The 22,331-nt window shown below is 33.8% G+C and overlaps 1 protein-coding gene across 1 annotated transcript; it reads left to right on the top strand.

The window, feature by feature from the left end:
* Positions 1 to 411: 411 nt before the first annotated feature.
* On the top strand, positions 412 to 10,337 carry LOC145589415 (putative protein FAR1-RELATED SEQUENCE 10). The gene is made up of 6 exons (XM_081645960.1): positions 412 to 562; positions 5,125 to 5,217; positions 5,806 to 6,829; positions 6,905 to 7,345; positions 7,424 to 9,739; positions 9,961 to 10,337. Exons 3-5 carry the CDS (start codon positions 5,813 to 5,815, stop codon positions 8,021 to 8,023), a joined length of 2,058 nt encoding a protein of 685 aa, XP_081502086.1. The 5' UTR covers positions 412 to 562; positions 5,125 to 5,217; positions 5,806 to 5,812; the 3' UTR covers positions 8,024 to 9,739; positions 9,961 to 10,337.
* Positions 10,338 to 22,331: the final 11,994 nt, after the last annotated feature.

The raw sequence follows: 22,331 nt of genomic DNA, 5'->3' as shown, positions 1-22,331 counted from the left end.
AACATATTATACATATTAATGCACAACTTTGATCATTAATATCTTTAATTGTGTAATAGTTTCATTTATAATTATTTGATATTATAAAAACATACAATAATAAATAATCCAACAAAAATCTACATAATTCGATAACATTTTTTATATACAATATAATATATACTACGGAGTAGTATTAGTAAGTAAAATATGAGTAGTAAATAAAATCAAATACTCGTATGTAGTGTAAGGTCAAAATGATACTCGTATAGTAAATGAAGTATTTCAGATACAGATGGAATAGTTTTACTTGTTCTTAAGTAAGGGTTTATCCAATTATCCCAAATGGGAAATTTTATTCAATCTTCAAGTTAATTTGGTACTTTCCATATAAATAGACAATTTTTTTACTAGCAATGTAGCATTCAGAAAAAGTAGTTAAATTCAATATTAAAAGACTTGCAAAATATAAACTGCAACATCTTCATCTTTGCAGTATCAATGCAGTGCACTGGAGAGTAAAGAGAGAGAGAAAGAAAGGGGTTTTCGAGGGTTTTATATTTCTCTCTTCTCCTTTTCAAAGGTATGTCAATCTAATTTCCCCTACTTCGGTTTTTTTATTTTTTATTTTTTATTTTGTTGATTTCTTGTTTAGAATTTTATTTCGCAATTCCAACTTTCTAATTGTTAATCATACCAAATGATTTGCGTCAACTACGTGAAATCTGATTGATTATACGCACTGTAAAATTATTTTCCTGCAATTTTTTTAGGGGATTGGTAATAAAGTCTCATTCTTTTCATGATATTCATAATTGAAGCTGCATAGTTAACATACCTACTTATTCTGATTTTGATTAAGTAAAACTTCTTTGATTAAGTGGGCATTTGATCTTTGTAATTGGGTTTGATTTTTCTGATTAACATCTTCTTGCTCTGGTGGATTTTTAGTATTTATTAGGCATGTTTGTATTCTTAATTGTTGAATAAAGTGGAAACCTTCAAAGTTTTTTTTTTTTTTTTTTTTTTTTGGTGGTGGTGGGGTTGAGGGGGGAGGTATCTGTGTGTGGGGAAGAGGGAGATGTTAAGATTAGGTCGTTTTCGATAAAGTCCGAAGGGCCACGAAAAGAGTCGCTTGATCAGGCTTGGTTATCAGTGTTTTGTAAAAATGAAGTAAATTTTTAGAAATTATCTAGAAAATTATACTTCTGACTTGTAATTTCTGCAATTGTGATTTGAACTAGTATAGTTTTGTTAGCTACTTGATTAAGATACATTTTGTTAGAAAATTCTCTTTACTTATGTTCTCAATATTTCATCTCATGATTTTGAGCTGGATTTAAATGCAAGGCATTCAGGTGTTTGGTATTTGATGATAATCTTATTTAGGCTTTAAATGTAACATTCAGTGAAAAAGCTATTTTAAGCAGGATGGAGTTTTGCTATCACAGGAAATTGTTTTGGAATTTGTATAGCTTAGATGGATTTAGTACTTGTGTCGTGTCGTGTAATCATATTGGTTTTGAAGAAAGGCTTTCCAGAAGTTTATTTATCTGTCCTTGTTGTAGAATTCAACCTTTTTATGAGTTATAATTTTAAGGGAAGTTCTCTATTGTGACCCTGTAGTATACCACTTTTTTTTAAAATGACCCTAACTTATGCAACATTCTTCAAAATGAGCCTAAACTTCGAAAAAGTAAAAAGTAAAAAAAAAAAAAAAAATGAAAAGGTAAGGTGATAGTTCATAAATCTGTTACTTTGTACGGTAATAGCTAATCGCTAATTAAATGAACCCATTCATTTCTTCTTTTACAAAGACAACCAACATTTTACTGTCATTGACATCATTCCTTTTAACAAAATCTAACCTTTCCTTTGAAAAATAATACAAGCAATAAATTATAAATCCTTTCATTCACAATCCATACTATATTGAAATTAAGTAGTGACCACCTATTAAACATCAATGTTATTATAATTAAGTTCATCCGAAAAAATAGTTGCACACTATACATTGAAAGTCGACTCAATGCTAATCCCATGCAACAATTGCAGTAGAATGTTTTGGGATTTAATAGTAACAAGCTATGAGACACACGCACATTGCGTGTGCATTATAAGAAATTTATATGGGTCGATTTTCCCTTTTTTTCATAAAATATTATCTACCTTATTCTAATTAAAAAATCTTTCAAAAAAAAAATAATTCTAAATAAAAAAATATTAGTGTGTTTAAAAATTGATGAGATCATGGAGAGTGTTAGAGATATGACAAAATATATCTAACTTAACATAAATATATATCCTAATAGAGGCAATAGAAGAATATGACTTCCCTTAAAAAAAAAAAAAAAGGATAGTACTGTAGTTTTTTCTTAAAAAAAAAAAAGAAAATAGGTAGCTTTTAATTTTTTTAATAAAGGATGGCAGTTTATATATATATATATATATATATATATTGATGGTAGTTACTCCCTCCATCCCCTTTTGATAGTCATTTATACCATTTTTGGTGACCCAAGATGTTAGTCACATTTGCTTTTTTCAAGTACCATTAATATTATTTTTTTTACCAAAATTCTCTCCCATTTGCAAAAATATTTGTGTAAATTTAACTTTTCCATGTAAATTTTACTTTCCCACATACTTTAATTACTTTCTCTCGCTACTTTTTTGCATACCCAATGTAAATTTACCTTTTCAATGTACTTTTGCTACTTCTTATTTATGTTTATTAATTCTCGTGATTTTCTACCAAAAGTGACTATCAAAAGGGGACGGAGGGAGTATTTTTTTTTTAAAAATGAAGGTAGTTTTTGTTTTTTATTTTTATAAAGAAAATAAAAAAATGAGAGGGGCACCCAAAACCCCTTTCACTTTATATATTACTATAGACTATAGATATTTAAAAAAAAGTCAGTTTACATTCATTCTCAAAAAGTATAGCTTTGTTCAAAGACAAAGAGTGATATCTAGTGTGTGGAAGTTTCTTCAATAGGTGCATACTTCAACTTTCATTACATTTACACTTTGTTTGGATAAAGAAAGGGGAAGGAAAAGAAGGGGAGGGAGGAGAAGAGGAGGGAAGGGAAGAATTGTGAGTTTTCCTTCCAAATCTCTCCATTGTTGGAGGGATCAGTTTCCTACAATTTAATCCCTCCATTTCTCTCCCCTCCAATTCCCTTCCTCCCTCATTGTTATCCAAATGAAAGATACCTCATCTCTTCATTTCCCTTCCCTTCCTTTCCCTCCATTTCCTTCAATTCAAACACACCATTAGAGCATTTGATGGTCACAACTCTTGTTCCTTCTTTTCTTCTCCTTTTTCTCTTCTCCTATTTCTTGGAGATTTACCGATTGTTCTTCTAACAGGCAGAGGCAAAATTTCGGAACATCCATTTCCGGCCTATGGTTTGGGTCAGTCATAGGGAGTATGTTCATGTCATAAAATGCTTTATAAGTTGCACTTGAGTAAATCTGAGAACTATATAATAAGGGTCCTCCCTGTTGTGATGTATAATCATTATTCCATGCTTGCAAGCGAAACCTGAAATCTGAAATCTTCCACATAAACAACCGAGAACACAACATGAATTTCTTTCTACTTGAGATATGCCAAGATGTTCGTGCATGGCATTTATTGTTTGATTTGTTTCTATTGCTGTTAGATCAGAATTTCAGGTTTCTTAGCGCCTAGAATTTTGTTGCCATGGCCCATGGTTTATAGATGTTGCTACCTAAAATATGTAATGACAACATTTCCATGCCCTGAAAAATTGTTTCTGCCTTGCTACCTGAGATACATGACAATATAGCTTCCCTTCACAACATATAAGAACTACAGGGAGATAATTTAACCATTTTGGTTTTGTTTATTATATTCCACAAGTCAAGTATCAAGGACCTTTGACACTATTGAAAATGGACAAACCACACATTGATTTGTCGAGTTGGTTGAAGTCTTGATGTAATTTAATGTCCAGTAGCTATTGAATTCTGACATGTAAGCTTTTGCCGATTCTGTCATAAATCCTGAAGTTCTTCTCATGCCACTTAATTTAGGAGCATGGGAGCTTTTCGCATCTTGATGATGGATTTGAGCCTGAAAGGCTTAGGTACTACGGTAGATCAAGAAGCCCTTATATCAACAAACCTTGTGTTAATGTGGTATTTGGAACGTCAATATTGATTTTTTTACATATTTGCTAGGGAGTCTGTGATGGACTCAGACAACCACTCTACTAACAACAGTAAGAAATAGATAGAAACAGAGCAAATGAGGGAGAAAGCTTCAATCTTGATTATATTTAACAATGGCAGAAAAAAGTTTCACACAACAGTAGGTTTAGCCTACAACTCACAACAGTGGGTTTAGCCCACAACACTCAGAGATAACTCTTACAAAATGCCTGTTCTAAAACTTTCCCCCCCTTTCATTTATATACACAAGTTCCCAGACTGATTTGGTGGCTGATGATTGCAATTTGTCTTCAAGTGTGATTTGTCTTGTTGTGCTCTTCCTTGCTGATGTTCACATGTGTATTCTCCCCTTCATGGGCCAAGTTTCCTATTTGGCTTCACCTCTTGCGTAGGTGAATCTCACAGGTTGCTTGGCTTGGTCCATTGCACATACTTGCTCTGATTTTTGAATATTGGTTAGAGGGTATTACAGTTCGTTGTAGCATTTGCATAATTGGCTAAACCCTTTAAATTAAGGTTGGATGAGCATGCAAATTAGCTGTGTTTTTTAGAGAATGCACCTCTTTTGGGGGTCTTTGGATAAGAGAAATTGGTTAAAGAATAAAGGTTCTTCTTCATGTAGGTTTTTTTTAAGCGCTTGAGGACCACTCCATCTTTCCTTTATTTTCCACTCTCTGGTTAACTTAATAAAGTCAAATCCTAAAGGTAAGTATGGCATTGATGTGGACTACATGTAGGATAGGATGAGCATTGAAGATTACATTTATAAACAGAAACCACTTATGTGCTTGACCCTTAATCTTGTGTCTTTTTAGTGTGGAATTTTGGAGCCAGATGTTCATGCATTGTGGAATAGCTCTGTTTTATGTGGAAGTGGTTTAAGTTATATACAGTTTTGGAGATTAGATAGGTTTTCTTATAGAGACTTTTTTGGAGCATTTGCAGGTTAACTATGTTTTTGGTGCGCATAAGAGATTAGAAATCAGCTGGCGTGGCTATCCCTGAGTGACGTGGATGGAAAAATGGGACTGAAATAAAGTAAGCAAATTTTCTCATTGGGAAGTTTTGGTGGGGTAGTTTTATTTTTCTTGCTTCTTACAGTGTTGTTCTATGCTTGTATTTCCAGGTTAAATTTTAATAGATATTTTTAATGTGATAGGCATGCATTATCATTTTGTTGGGCTTTTAAGTTCACTCTTGATCCTTTCTAGATGTATGTTCTTTGTAGTGCAAAAATATTACTTTTTATCTAAATAATATGTTATAGATCTTGTTTAATCCCTTAATTAAGGAAGGAAAGTAAATGATTTGAATTTGAGAAAGAAATGGTGAAGCTTGTACAGTTCAAAACACAGTTAATAAATCCTGATTGTTGTAAGTCTCTAAAGTGGCCCGTTTTAATTTATCTCACCTGTGTTGAAATGCATTTTTCTTCTGTTTGTCAACCTACTAAGACCACCAAACAAGCTTGGGCTACTAGGTCTTCTGGATATATCCAAGATGTTTTGCACCAAATAAATCAGCTTAGTTTTTTTTTACTTGTAATCTCTCAACATGTCAATTATGAGTGGATTTCTTATGCTGGTGGGAATGAAAATTTGGAAATATTTCTTATTGTACCTGTAGATTAGCAATGAAACCAGCAAATAATATTTGGATTCAAAAGGAGCAATGCCCCTGTGGAGATTGGAAGTGTTTTATCAAATATGAAGGAGAGGAACAAGGTCAAGCTTGTCAACCAACAAAAAATGGGACATCATTTTCATCTTCTTCTGAAGTTATCTTTGCACCTTATGTGGGTCAGATTTTTAAAAGTGATGACGAAGCTTTTGAGTTCTACAGTAACTTTGCTCGGAGGAATGGGTTTTCAATCAGGAAAGCACGATCTACTGAAAGCCATACTCTTGGTGTTTACAGAAGGGATTTTGTTTGTTATCGTTCCGGATTCAATCAACCTAGGAAAAAGGTTAATGTAGAGCATCCCAGAGATCGCAAATCTGTACGTTGTGGATGTGATGCAAAATTATACTTGACTAAGGAAATCGTGAATTATGTTACTCAGTGGTATGTTTCTCAATTCAGTAATGTACATAACCATGAATTGCTAGAAGATGATCAAGTGCGTTTACTCCCTGCATACCGCAAAATACAAGAAGCTGATCAAGAACGGATTATTTTACTCTCCAAAGCTGGGTTTCCTGTTAATAGGATAATCAAGATCTTGGAACTGGAAAAGGGTGTTCAACCTGGGCAACTGCCTTTCATAGAGAAAGACATTAGAAACTTTCTCCGTACTTGCAAGAAAACCGTTCAAGAAAATGATGCTCTTCTTACTGAGAAAAGGGTAACTGATATGATGGAGCTGCTTGAAGCTTGCAAGGCCATGGCAGAAAGGGATGGGGATTTTATCTTTGATTTTTTAACCGATGCAAATGGCAAGGTTGAAAACATAGCATGGTCGTATGGCGACTCTGTTCGTGCCTTTAACCTTTTTGGTGATGCTGTTCAATTCGACATTACTTATCAATCCATCACTTACGGGATGCTTCTGGGTTTATTGTCTGGTATAGATAATCATGGCAAGCCAATTGTCTTTGCCTGTGCTCTTGTCCAGGAAGAAAATCCCCATGCAATTGTGTGGGCCTTACAGGTTAACTTTATCTCTCTTTCTTTATACTTATAAACTTTTTTTTTCCTGTCATTAAAGCTTTATTTCTTCGAACAGACAGTTGTGCGATTCATGCGAGGAAGACCGCAGACAATAGTGACTGATCTTGAGCCAGGGTTAAGAGACTCCATAGTAAGCGAAATGCCTAATACAAAACATGTTATATCTTTGTGGTACATTATGTCTAAGCTGAGTAGTTGGTTCTCTTTGCCTCTTGGACTGAAATATTCGGAGTTTAAGTCCGAGTTTGAAATGTTGTGCTATGTGGAAAGTACAGAGGATTTTGGACATCTCTGGAGTCATTTGATCACAAAATTTGGACTTGGGTCGGATAAACACATCTCTCTTTTATGGTCATGTCGAGCATGCTGGGCTTTTTCATTTATTAAGGATTGCTTTGTCGCCCGAATCACAACAGCTGAATACATGAGATCTGTTGATAGTTTCCTGAAAGGCGTCTTGAATGAGCAAACATGCTTGCAAGTCTTCTTTGAGCAGGTATTCTTGTTATGATGCATGATGACATCTAATTGTTTATTGCTTATATCTGTAAGCTTTAGCATTCTTGTTTTGCAGGTTGGACTTGCTGCAAAGTTGGGTTATGGAGCCAAGGAGGATTTACCTTTTTTACATCTCAAGACGCGCATGCCTGTTGAGGAACATGCACAAGGCATCCTTACGCCATATGCCTTTAGTGTGTATCAGCATGAACTCGTGTTGTCTGTGCAATATGCAATCATAGAAATGGCCAAAGGATCTTATGTCGCGCGCCATTATAAGAAAATTGAAGAAGAGTATCTTCTATTATGGATTCAGGAAGGTGAGCAAATCCACTGCTCGTGTAAGGGATTTGAACAATCAGGAGTCCTGTGCAGGCATGCTCTTCGACTATTTGTTACTAAGAACTATTTTCAACTTCCATACCATTATTTTCCTATTAGGTGGAGATGGGAAAATTCTTTTTTACCTATGGATCAGGAAAGTTCTCGACTGGTCAAAGAAGAGTATTATCGTGCCTTACATTCTCTTACAGATACTCTTCTGACTGAGTCCTTGGTTTCTAAGGAGCGGTTTAACTATGCTCATAAGGAACTCACAGCACTCCTTGATCATGTTAAAAATATGCCTGTTGATGAAGTTCCAGAAATATTAACTAACAATTTTAGTGAATCTTGAATTTTCTCAACATGCCTAATTGTAGTGGATCAGCTGTCTACAATAGCAATTGCTGAGTCCAGCCATGGTTTACAAGACATTAGATGATTACAAAAATAAGTCAATGTAGACTACTCTGCAAATTAAATTGTGGTTGGTTACTGATTCAAGTAAATAGAATTATCAGAGATGGAGCTATGGTGTTGTGTTGTCATCCATGACTTTTGTGATGGTGTAATGTGAATTCTTATTAAAAAAAAAAAAAAAAAAAAAAAAAAAAAAAAAAAAAAATTTGCTGTTTCTGTACAATCCATGCTATGTTACTGTTTCTTAATCTTTGAAAAATGAGTATATGTAGTTGTAGATCTTGTATTAGCTAGTAGATACATCATATATGCATGGTTCACTCTCATTGTAATTGAAATTGGTGGTTAATAATGTACTTGTACATCGTGGAATCTCTTTGCTACAAGAAGCTAATGAATTAGTCTTTGTCAAAAATGATTCAGAATTAAGTCTTCTGTTTGTCTATTTTTTTTCTATTTCAGAACCTTTCTGATGTTGTTACAGAATAATAGAATATGCATCAAATAGGGTGGTTCAGGTCAATCAATTCAGTTTTTGGGGTTTGAACTTTGAAGTGTATTTTGTATTCAATCAGTTTTTAGTGGGGAATTCATATCTGCAATTTATATTAAGGGGACTTGTGTTGGGTGGGGATTTTAGGTTATGTGCAATTCTATGTTTTTTTAAGGCGCTAGGATAAGCATGTGTTGGTCAAATTTCAACTCTCTTTTGGTAAAAAAATTGTCCATGGGCTCTCAAGAATTCTAGTTAGTTATAGTCAGGTTTGGGTCTGGTCAGGTTTCAGACTGGTCAAATTTTGACAGGTCCGGCAGAAGTCTATGTTCTTCGCTCCTTGCAGACTGATCAGTATTCAAAATTGCAGGTGAGTTTACTGCTCTTGTTGCATGTTCTTTTTACATCTTAAACTCATTATAGAAAATGAAATTAAGAGAGTTTTTTGCTGGGAAAGTGGTAACCTTTGAAGCTATAACCCTTAATTTAAGTGATCAAATCACCACTAATTTTGTATTGCAGAATTTTGATTGCTGTAAGTTTCTCTTTTGCAGCAAGGCCAGTAACAAAACCACGATCATGAGCAAGGGACTTTGTTTCTGATGTTCTACACCTTTACCTCTATGTTGTATGGGCCAGTGAAAGTTTATTATAAATTTGGGATTAATGAATAAAGACACATGGCAGTAACACTAATGATGTGCCGTATCATCTGCAGAGATTGTGAAACGGTGGAGATTAATCATTAATCACATTCAATTCTGTTAACATCAACCTCAAATTAGCAGTGCAGGCAGTTAACCTCTAAAGTGTAGTTATTGTATTTTGGCTCCCAAAAATTTTCATATCATGAGTATCGTCTTTGTTTGTGAGCATTTTCAGGTCTGACATTCATCTAGTTGATGTAAACACATTGATTTACTGTCCAACATATGTCCATCTTATGACACGTAGTTCAGTTTTTACATAATTGGGATACATGAGATTTCGTTGTGGCTAACCCAACTGGTATATGATGTTTGTTTGCTTCTATCAGGTTGCTATGGAAACCTTCCTTGAACAGATTTGTCAAGTTTATATTAGTAGCATGACTGGCTGAGGACCCCGAACTTCAAGAATTTAGCTCGGTGTTTCTACTTGTCAAATGGAAATTTGAAGGTAATGCAAGGAATCAACTGTCTTAATATCATTGCGCTGTTTGTGCCCTTCTAGTTTTTTTAGTTTTGCTATAATCAATAGAGTGATAATTGTTGTTACTTGAAATATGGGATGAGAGGTCAAGAGTAAGCAAGAAGATTAAATATAGTATCAGATCTAATTAAATTATTCACATAGTATCAGATCAGCAGTACTGACTACTGGGGATTTCTTTTTCATAGAAGAAACATGACAACTCTGCTTCAACTCTTTTGGCTGCTGCCTTCCGCATCTGTTGGTGTTATGTCAGTTTGGTACCTTCTTGGGACATCGGATGCCTACGAATTGCTTTGATGTAGCAGCTGACATACATTCTGACAGAATCTGAACTGTTCAGCTACTCACTTAAAAGAATGGGAAAAATATTACAGCCAGGGAAAGTTAACCCGATCCGGTCAGAAAATAGTTGGGTCGACGTGTTAATTCAATGGATTAGGCTAATGTTTACATTTTCAGCTACTTCCTGTGAAGGAAAACACACTCTGTCCGTTACAAACAGAGTTAACTTATTTTGTTGATCTTAACTTATATTTTCTAGTAACTTATATTTGCTAAAACACGTATATTTGTCAAAATTTATTAATATAAATTGACGTTATATTAATACATCTTAATAGTATTAATTTGATACTATATTGTTAATATTTTCACAAGATCGGCTGAAGATTGCAACTTCAAAGTAGGATTAATTTAGAGTTATCCAAAGTAGAATCTCTTAATCTTGATTTCATTGTACTGTGTTAACTTCAATCGACCAATACTTTGGTTCTCTGCGAATTTGTCATGATTGACAATTTTGTACTCGGTAATGAATAACCGGTTGTACTTTGTGTATGATAATTTAAGGTTGTATTTGCCTATGTGCTTATACCTTGTGAGCAGATGGACAATAAAATTGGTTTTGCTGTACCTTATTCAAAGTACATACATCCAATTGTACGATAAATATACTCTAAATATCTCTTATATCCCTAGTTGCAAATTGCTTGGTAATAATTATGCATATACGAAAACAAAATGAACATAGAAAATGTGATCTAATAGATAAAGAATATTATTGGCTCAACTAAATACAAAGTATATAGTTGATAAAATTAAGGTTGTGTTCTATTCACCTGAATTTCACTTATCTTAACTTATCGATTACTAAAAAGTCAACATTTTTTTTTTTAAACACAATAAAAAAGATTCATTTATAAATTTGACCTAAAAAGTGAAAAATGAAAGCTTATATGAGTACGAATGGAGCATAACTTAGTACGGAATAGACCTTAGCACGCAAGATTTTCATATAGGTTCGTTATCGTACCAAAGTTAACAACATTAAATGCCTAATTAATGAAGTTCCGACCGCTAGATTAAACATTATTATGGCTAAATCATACATTAATTTCAGTCTTAAGCATACTATTAATAATAATCTTGCACGGTTGGATAATTAAGTTTATGTTACTGGGACAAAACTCCAGAAATATTCTTTATGTCTTGTTATTGTTTACAATGTTGGGGACCATACTATCATCTTGGCTTTAAAATCTAAAAAAAATTTAAGGAATAATTAGTAGGGCTTGTGTTGTGTCTTCCTGTGTGTGTATAGCTACCCACTTAATCTTGTTTGGGTACTAGGAAACTTAATTCAATCTACAATAGTTTTTATATGTTTTGCCTGTTTTTGTTTAGATCTGAATTTTCTCTTTCCAGCATCTACATAGTAACGAATCAAATGGATTGTACTTTGAGAATTGAAGCTTTAAGCTTGATCGGATCGTGTGTGAGGTGTGGTTAGAGGTGGCTATGATTTACGCTATAGGCTGGCCCTCATCGGTCTAGACATTTGATTGGATTTGAGCCGAAGGAGATCCTAACCTAGATATAGAGTAGATAGGTTGGGGTTTGATACGTTAGACGTTATATATTCCATTTTGAAATGATATTCTCATTTGGAATCTTTTGTGTAAGTATTGAAATAAAGTACATTTGGACCATTCAAATATAATGGGATCATTTCTTTATATATATATATATATATATATATATATATATATATATATATATATATATATAAAAGTACATTGGGATCAATTTTTCTTTTCTTTTCTTTTTTTTTTTTTTTTTTGTTTTTTTTGGATTGGGACCATTAAAATGATGGTAATATGGGAAAATAATGAGGATAAGTGCAGAATTAAAATAGAGTGGGAAGATCATTTTGGAACACACAAAATGAAAAGTGAGAAGTTTATTTTAAAACGAAAGGAGTAATAGGTAAGTTGTTAATTGAGTTGGTTTGATGATGACCTAATTACTTCTTTTTATCGTAAATGAACAACATTGTCAATAATACTACTAGTAGCAGCTAGATAAGGGGCGATTAGTAAGGCTAGCTAGCACTTGTTGGCGCTGTCATTTTCGGATTCCACAAAGTTCGAAATCCACTTCATTTGTTTATATATCTTGCATAAGATAGTTCAAAATTATTTTGAAATTATTAACTAAAGTATATCTCAAATTGTTATATGAAAGCTCAATCCATAAGCACAAAATATTCCCCATAACTTTAATGATCATTTCATCTCATTGTGTATTTCATGTTATGTCACATTTTATCCACAACCTAACATATATATCAACCAATAACACTATGTTGTGTAACTATTATTGTATTAAAGTTAATGATACATCCAAATCGATTCAAAGAGAAGTAAGATACAAGATGTCAATAGACGAGTATGAACAAATATCTCAACCTTTACACACACCCAAAATGTAAAATAGATCATCATTAATAATTAAGACGAGGATATTCATTGAACCTCAAAGGATAGTATACAATGACTTTTTTTTTAGCTATTAGATAAATAGAATTAATCAACTTAAATGTAGATATAATTTCTTGTGTCATAAAGGTTAAATTCTTAAATATCTATAATTTTTAAGTAGAGGTAACAATTTAAATATAGAGCCTAGTATATTTTGGTCTAAAATTCGCCATTATAAACAATACAAACCATATGAAAACTCATAGCATGAAACATCCCCTAGTTAGAATCATGGCCTTTCCTCTCATTAAAAGTCAGAACAAATGTTAAGGAGCACGCATTATTTAGAAGAGCACGAGCATATTGCATATAATTTTGAGTAGTAAGAACACATGCATTATAATTTTGTCCCAAGTTAATAATGTTTGTTGTGGCTTCGCTTTCTCAATGTAGCTCCCTATATGAAGCACTCAAAGACCAAGCGAGAGTGAGTAAATGGGGCAAGAGATGATGCGGTCTTTGCACGCTATTGAGATTTGTTATTTATTACACTATTGCTTTTCAAAGTGGTGGATTTTACGTACTATTCCCTTCATCGCACGATATCTTACCCATTTTCCACTCCTCCCATCTTAAACAAATTTTTAGTGAGGTCTTCCATCTTGTTAGACTCGTCTCAATGCATAATTTTATAACATTAAGTTTTAATAATTTTTCATAATTTTATGTGTATTTATGAAATGATGTATGTGTGGTTTAAGATGCATTATAAATGGAAATTAAGAATAGTCAGGTCTTGTAGAGCAATAATTAAGGGACAAAAGAGGATCAACAGTAAAAGAGTTGGCTCAAGTGGTAAGCAACTTGATGTCGTTTAAGGGAGGTCTCGGGTTCGAGCCTCACCGTATGCAGAAACTCTTGTTAGGAGACTCACCCACCATAAGCCAAGTGTGCTACCCAAGTCGGATTTGGATGTAGTCGGAGTTAAGCTCCGGTGAAGCGGGTGGGCATCTTAAAAAAAAGAGGGACAAAAGAGGTATTTTTGTAAGGAGGGACAAAAGAGTTTCACATTTGCTAATATACATACAATTTTGGTCTTACTATATTTAATAATTCATATAAAAATAAATTATTTTTTAAAAGTCAATATTTTGAAAGCATATATATTGAGACTAAACTGACAACATAATTATCTATGAATACATACTAAATAAAATATTTGATCGAAAAATATATGAATAATGTAAAAAATCAAAACAGTTAAAATTTATATTACCATACAACTTTCATTTCATGAAATTTAGAAGACAATTTAAGTAAAAGCAAATGAAATATCCACCTTTGTCCCTCTTTTTTTCCTCATGTCATGTGCCTTGTGGACCAACTTATGATAAAGAAATTACTAGTACTAATGTTAAAATTTGAAGATGGGAAAAAGAATGTAAAGGAGGTGTGCACTAAAAAGATGCACTTTAATTTGTTACTTTCAATTCTCCGTTCTTTTTCATCTTTTAGGCCCCATTTCAGCGGCTTATTGTCTGGATACCTTGTTATATCAAGTGTCACATTCATATCCATTTTAATCCAATTCATATATTGACTGTTATATTTGATTTTGGATTACAGAGATTGATTTACATTATCCCTTTAAACTGTTTTATTTGATTTTGGATTACAGAGATTGATTTGCATTATCCCTTTAATTAGTTTATTAACAAATTAATAGTCACATGCATGTACAACTTTAGGATGTGTTTTGAATAAATTTGTTTATGATCGACCGATCCATTGAAACAAATTTTTATACTCCTACTAAGATTGAGTAGCGGAGAGTGTATGAAATGAACGATATCATTAAAGAGCAATATTGTGTCATATTACGATCCAAGTGACTTTACAAGGGTTTGGGTTCTTTATTCTAACAATTTTACAAAATATAAAAAATAATAATGAATTGGTACAAGTAGAACAATGCTATGGGGATTTCTATGTGATTCCGGCATGCCCTATATAGAATGTAAGAAAAGTAAATTTGTCTTTTTATATACTATGATAGCTAGAAATTGTATTGTCACATTCATAAGATGCATATGCCACAATGGATGTGTGGGACAACTTAGAGAGGATACTAGCTTAGAAACATTAGAGATCGATGCATACTAGCTTAATTAGAAATGATCAGTTGAAAAAAGAAGCTAAGTAGGAAGGTGGCAAGCAATTAGCTAGTAATAACACATATTAGTATATGACAGGGTAGAATCGCGTAAAGTTATTTGATCATGTAAGACGAAGATGTGATGCATCGTTTAGAAGGCTTGAAGAGTGGCAAAATAATGAGATTGTGAGGGGTAGAGTAAGATCTAAGACAACTTGGATGAAAAGTGTCTGAGAGCGATGATATGAGTTTAATCATATGTGTGAAGTTTAACTGTGTCAATTATTTTGAAACGGATGGAATTTGTGTCATTTTCTTTCCACTTACTTCACTTATATTTTATTCTTTTCTCATTATTTTTTTCCAAACTTTTTCATTTATCCTTTTCATTTAATTACATCTTCAAATTAATTTTCTTAGCACTATTTTTTCCACTCCTTATCTATATGTTTTCTCCCATATCATCTAATTTGTCCTATTTTCACATTTGCACTCTATTTTGTTTACTTTCTTTATCGACTTTGCATTGCTTGCTCCAACCCAATGCTTACTGCCGGTTTCGAATGATGGGCTCATGATAGCCCATCCAAGGTTTTTGTTGTTGTTGTCGTCGTTGTCATTGTCGTTGTCTTTGTTGTAGAAGAAGAATACAAGTTATGCCTTGAGGTTGAGGCTACATTTGGTTCGTTATATCTCTGGAAGACTGGAAGTCAAGCTAAATACTCACGTCAATGCTCAATAATTGTCAATTTTCTACTTTCTGAACTGTATCTTTGCATCATTGACTTGGTTTACTTTCATCCCAACCTCTAAGTCTTCGTGTTTTCTTTTGACAATTTGTTTGAAATATATAATTCATGTTCACACTTTTAGACTCTAGAGTAATCAAAAATTGACTCAATCCCATTGCAACCTAATAATAGTTCATTTTACGAGTAATAATAGTTTATTTTAATTCTTAGGGTCTGTTCTCTTCCGCTTAATTCCAGTTCAGTTCAGCTCATCTCAATAAATCAGAACAGGCCCTTAGTTACTCAAACCTCCAATGGATCTTAAGGTAATATAATGTATAATTGGGTCTTAATCCTGATCATGCGCTTTTGATTATACAAGTAATTGCTCTTCGTTCAGAAAAATTCAAGTATAGCCTGAATTGTAGATTAAATTTAAATCAAGCATAACATTAGAGTGGCCAAATTTCCTTGAGAATTATATTTCTTGGTTGCACTATAATTACAAAAACTACAACCAATATAGTCTACAAGATGCTACTATTAATAGGTGATCCAAAAATAAAAGATGAAATAGTTAGCAGATATAATTTCTAGATAATCCTAGATCATTTCTGTGTTCAGAAATAATCCCCTGCTTCATCTTTCTAATAAAATCCTCACACCTCTTGTTCAATTCCTCTGCACCCTCGTCATCTTCTTCCTCATCATCATCGACAATATCGTTATGATCATCATAACCATCATCATCATTGTGCTGATGTACATGAGCAACTTCACATTCTGAAACCACCACTTTCTGATGCTGAACCTGAAGTACTTCAGTAATAACAGTCTCTTCAACTGTCAAAAATCGCGCTGTTTTTACATCAGTAGCAACATTCTGTTCTGAACTTACAGCAGAAAACTCCTCTTGCTGTTTTCTCTGATCACCTAGTACAACTGGTCTTGGCAAACTCTGACCTGCATCACTAGTACTACTGCTGTAATCAGAGTTGCTGTCCTGAGACGGTGACATCGAAAGCGAAGACGAGCTTTTAACAAGGATTACTAAAATCCCATTGCAGATTAGGAACACATGGTTCCTGTCAATGTTGAATTTCAGAATAGAAGTAAGATATACACTACTGTAGGATTTCATCAAGTGTAAGATTAGTAACACTAATGAAGATGAGAACAAGAAAAGGGAGTAAAAATATGCAGATTGCATTTTCTTCATTGATTTAACTATGTTGAATTGTACTGATTGCTCCATTTTTTGAGTAAATTTCTGGGTTTTGATTGATTGATCAAAATCTTAATATACCAAAGTTTTTTTAAAAAAATGGAAACTTTGGTATAAGAGAGAAAATATGTGAATAGATAATATGAGATGAGATGAGATGGTTTGAATGTTCTGATATTGAAGTGGTATTTATATAGTGGTATAATATAAAGTTTTTGAGAATGCAATTATGAAATTAAAGGTGGGGTTAAATTAAAATTGATGTTTTTGGCAGAATTTGTGTGGAATTTTGAGAACAAGAGAAGAAAGGTGGAAGTTTCAAAGGAGACCAAAAAATTGAAGTCAGCTAATTTTTTATAAAATTGTTTTTGGTTTTTGGTGGGACAAAAAAAGATTTCCAAACCATTTTATTACCTACCTTTTGCCCCGTGGCATACTTCTTCAATGATGAATTACTTAATATTTTCTTGCTTTCTTCTTTTGTTGCTAATTGAAGACATAATGTGATTTAATAAGCAATACTAATTAATCATTAACAGCCCCGCCGTATACAAATTAATTGTTGTCCGTCAATTGTGAAATTTTGTTCTAAAGTCCTAATTAAGGATCTTATGATGTGGCATTCATGGACAGTGTGGATTCAAGTGAGGCTGAAACGGAGTTAGTAGTTCTTTTTTGTAAAATTATAATTTCAATTTCAATATGGTCATAATCTAGTCAGCTTATAATGGAGTTGGATTGACCTAGTTGGGTTGGAAGATGTTTTAGCTGGATTAAAGTGGCTTTGAGTCATATCGGATTAGCTCATAGTTGGGTCTATAATATATGGATCGCATCGGGTTTATCGGTAAGAGATCAATAAGGGATAAAATGAGATTATTTAGCTAGCTAGTCAGTTTCGGTGGGAAGATAACCAGTGGGTCGATTCTTTATGATTAATTTTTGTCTGAATTGAAATTGATTTATAGGATCATTTTCAGATTTTATTCACATAGGTTGTAAACGGGGATTAACAAGTTTAGTTTTATATCTGGTCATCATTTCAATATAAGGTTATATACTAATCATCGTTGATTCATAATTAGATTAAGTTCCAAATTTTGTTACACATGGATCATCGTTTATTAGACTACAGATTCATGGACTATTATATTTATAATGAGTACAACATTACAACACTATAACACTTTTTTTCTTTTTGACAACCACTATAACATTTATAAGTCTAGTTAATTACATTAATATGTAATAGTTAGGAAATTTTGACATTTGCTACCAGTAAAATGACCTTGTTTGATATTTGCTACCAGTTTAATTTTTTATTTTATTTTACTACCACCCAACTTTCAAAATTATAGATATCACTACCATTTCACGGATTCCGTCACTATTGCTGTTAGTGGGGTCCAGCCACCGTCCAACCACCTTTGAGCCACCCTTCTCTCCTCCCAGCCACCCTCACTGCCAGCCTCCTCCCCCTTACCCTTGTTAGCTACCAGCGCCCAAACTCCACCGTCACACAACAACACCAACTCCACCGAACCACCTGACCAAACACCAACAATAATTTGCCACCTCTCCAAACACAATCAGCAGCCACTGGCGCAACCACAGAGCCGCGCAACCATGCCACCAGCCGCACCTTACAGTCGCAGCCACCACTACTTCACAGACCCCCGAAACAACCAATCAATCAGCTACACACCCACGCAGCCCATCATCATCGAACATCGACCGTTGTAGACTCACAGCCCACTTCAGGCCACCGTGCGCAGCAACCTGCAGTACCACCATCAATACATCTACTCGCCACACACAATCAATCACAGCCCACTACACCACCATCGCCACCAATTTCGCATCTAATCGAAAACCTAACGCATTGAAAAGCCCCTTAAAACCCCCAAATAGTTCCTCCTCCACCTTCGAAAACCCTGGCCGCTTGGGTTTCGGGGCTGGGCGAGGATCGATTGTGAGATTTTAGGGTGGGGAGCGGTTTTTCTAGAGTTTTGTGGGAGGGAAAGGGGTTTCGGGGTGGGGGACTGTGGTTTAGGGGCTAGGGGAAAACGACGATACCGCACAAAGGGTTCAGGTGGTGCGCTAGGGGCGTCGTCAGGGTTAGGGGTGGTTGGCGGGGGAAATGGAGGAGGTGGGGTTTGCGACGTCGGGGGAACATTTGGGTGCCGGCCAGGGACAGTGGCTAATGGAGAGGGGGAGGTGGTTGGGAATTTTTTTTTTTTAAAAGAATTTTTTTAATAAATTAAATTATTATTTAATGAAATATTGGGCCCCATTTAATGAAACCTTAACGGATTCTGTTAAGTGGTAGCAATATATGTATTTTTGAGATTTGGGCGGTAGCAAAGTAAAATAAAATATTAAATCAGTAGCAAATGTGACACAAGATTCTTTCGCTGGTAGCAAATGTCAAATTTTCCTACTAGTTATGATGTACTTAATTAGTTTTAACCTACTCGTGTAGTAGTAATTAGTAGTTAAACAATTCACAAATTAGTAGAAACAGTTAGATCAAATGGATCACAAGTTTTAAATGGTTTTCTGACCAGTTTATTCTAAATACAAAAACTGGTTACATACAATACTACGCGCTTAAGAATAGAGCTATTTTTTGCAGCCCATTGGTAATTGCGTTGCATTTGTTAACATTGGTCATGGGTTAGCAACCTCCAACACCCTTTTTTTCCCCCTTTTTTCATTTGCTTTTACTAACTTGATGGTTTGATAAGATGATAACCCCAATACCCAAAATAATTTTCTTCCTTCGAACACAAAAATATGAAGACTCGAGCTCAATTGTATTTAAAATTTTAATTAATTTGTTAAATTAATATGTGTTCACCCGAATTACTAGTTTTAATTTGTATTTTGGATTATGTTATTTGATTTCATTATATGTGTTTGGAGACTCTGAACTCATAAGGAAAAATTCCTGAGACCGCCACTAAAACGTATTTATACTACAGATCATAAAACTTTAATAATATTCCAGGGTAAAACACAATAATCAATCATCAATGCATTAATTAATCAGATCATAAAGGGCTTTCGCTGCGTATTACAATCACAGAATTAATCTACCGGTATTAAATCGCATCTTTCGAATCTTGACTTAACCATTTATAAATTAACCTGCCTATTGAAACTAAGCCTAAACATTAATTCTCATCTGTCGAATCTCGAATCAATATTGCAAAACTCATACAATTAAACCAGGCCTAATCTAATTGCATAGCATTAAATCAATCAATAGGAAATTAATCAAGCATTGACAATCAACAATAATAAATTACCCCTTCATATTATTTATGGATCCCCACAACCCTAGAAAATAATCTACTCACACATAATTAAATCTAAATTAATCAAAGCAATTAAGCAAAACATGATGAACAAAAGCAAATAAATTACTGAAATAAAAAGGGAAGAAATTTTTACCAAAGTTAACGAAAATAATGAATTGAATTAAACCAAAAGTTGTAGAGAGAGAAACAAGAGAGAAATTTAAGCTTAAGAGAAGATTAAACTAATGAGAGAGAGATAATTGTATCAAAAGCAACTAAAACGTATTTATACAAAACATAAAAATCCTAATTAAAATCTAAGTAAATATCGCCGAAAAATAGCTCCATGACACACGCCCGGTCAGGCGCCAGCTCGCCCGGCCGGGCCCGCCTTTTTCAATCTTGAACTCCTCTCGCGCCCAGTCGAGCGCAAGACAGGGCGAAGCATGCCTTTTTGCTCTTCCGCCCCGCCCAGCCGGGCGCGCCTTCGGGCGGGGCCCCATCCGGACGGGCGAAACTTTAGGCTCTTCTTTGGACTTTCGTTTGGGCTATTAACTTGGCCCCAACGCTAATTTCCTCCTTGGGGCTTGAATAACTCGGTCCATAGCCTCGGCTTCTCATATGTCGAGCCCTTAGTCACCGGTTTGATGACTCCAACCGGCCCTGGGCTACAAAAGACGGTCATGCTCCTCCAATGCTCGTAGTTCCTCCAAATAATCCCGGGAAAATGCTCCAAATATGTAATTTCCTACAAAATGCTACCAAAACTACGAAAACACTAGAAAGCACACATTAGCAATAAAAGTGGCTCTAAAGAGCCAAAAATACTCCTAATTATGACCAAGGGACGGGGATAAATTACTATATAAAATAGACATATCAAAGTGAACAAGGCCTTATTAATTTGTTTAACGTGTGTCTATATTAAGTTACAAAAATAAATATTTTTCGGCAACTTATTGTCAAAATAAAATTGAAATTTAATAATAAAGGAGTAACTTAGAGATTGGTGAAGCTATAAGGAAAAAATTAAAATTTCTAATTTCATCAAAATTTATATTAATTACATGAGAAGGTATTGCGTGCGTACGGATGCACGAACTGTTTGGTGTGGGAGCCTTGGCTGATATATTTCATGTGTTGGCTGATATGTTTCATTTGTTGGCTGATACTGTTTTTGGGTTGTCTAATATATTTCTTTTGTTTGCTGATATATTTTTTTTTCCTTTTGTTGGCTGATATCAGACATAATTTGGCCTGTATGTTTCTTTAATTGACTGATATATTTATTTTGTTAGCTAATATGTATATTTTAATTGTTGGCTTATGTGTTTCATTTTGTTAGCCGATATGTTTATTTTGTTGGCTTACATGTTGCATTTGTTGGCTGATACGCTTCATTTGTTGGCTAATACGCTTCATTTGTTGGCTGATATGTTCCTTTTGTTGGCTTATATGTATCTTTTGTTAGTTGATGTACTCCTCTTGTTGGCTTATATGTATCTTTTGTTGGCTGATACTCCCTCTGTTTTTTTTTTATTATTATTTGCATCACTTTTCTTTTTGGGGTGTTTTTTTTTTAAATGCATCACTTATATATTTGGTAACTTAATACTATATTTTATCATTTCTTTCTCTTATTTTAAACCCCACCAAATTTATTTTATCATTTCTCTCTTTTCCATGGTCCCCACTAAAATAATAAAAATATTTATCCTCTATCACATATTTTTTTTTTCATGGTCCTCATCTTACTTTTACTATAATAATTTATTCACCCACTAACAATATTATATTGCTCTTCTTAAACTTTGTGCAATCCAAAGTGATGCAAATTAAAAAAAAAAAAAAAAACGGAGGGAGTATACTCCTCTTGTTGGCTTATATGTATCTTTTGTTGGCTGATATACTCCTCTTATTGGCTTATATGTATCTTTTGTTGGCTGATATACTTCTCTTGTTGGCTTATATGTATCTTTTGTTGGCTGATATACTTCTTTTGACTCTTGTTGGTTTATATACTCCTCCTGTGGCTGATATACTCTTAATATTAACTGATATCATACATTAATTGGCTAATATGTTACTTTTATTGGCTTATATACAAAGTATTTCTTTGTCTCTCCTCTTCCCCTTCTTCCTCTTCCTCTCTTCCTTTCTCTCTCCTGTTAGCATATGAATCCCATTTTCTTTCAAGTACTCCGCGATCGCCTCTGGATATGGCTCAGGACACAAACATCTACAAAATTACACAAAAATTAATTAAAAAAAATTGAATTTGATTTTTCAAAAATATAATGTAAAAATTAGTTAAGATTGAGGTAAAAAAAAGAGGAGATAGAATTTACTTGACTGATCGGAGTCCTAAGGTTTGCAAAAACTGC

The sequence above is a fragment of the Chenopodium album genome, chromosome 17, assembly GCF_948465745.1.
Source record: "Chenopodium album chromosome 17, dcCheAlbu1.1, whole genome shotgun sequence".
In the NCBI taxonomy this organism is placed as follows: domain Eukaryota; kingdom Viridiplantae; phylum Streptophyta; class Magnoliopsida; order Caryophyllales; family Amaranthaceae; genus Chenopodium; species Chenopodium album.
Note: the sequence above shows the minus strand (reverse complement) of the source record. Positions and strands in the feature narration are given on the sequence as shown.

Bases quoted from the DNA above. Each gene is read 5' to 3' on its own strand.
- LOC145589415 (XM_081645960.1), top strand. From the start codon at position 5,813: ATGAAACCAGCAAATAATATTTGGATTCAAAAGGAGCAATGCCCCTGT. The intron at 6,830-6,904 runs GTTAACTTTATC...TTCTTCGAACAG, and splicing joins CAATTGTGTGGGCCTTACAG to ACAGTTGTGCGATTCATGCG. The intron at 7,346-7,423 runs GTATTCTTGTTA...CTTGTTTTGCAG, and splicing joins TGCAAGTCTTCTTTGAGCAG to GTTGGACTTGCTGCAAAGTT.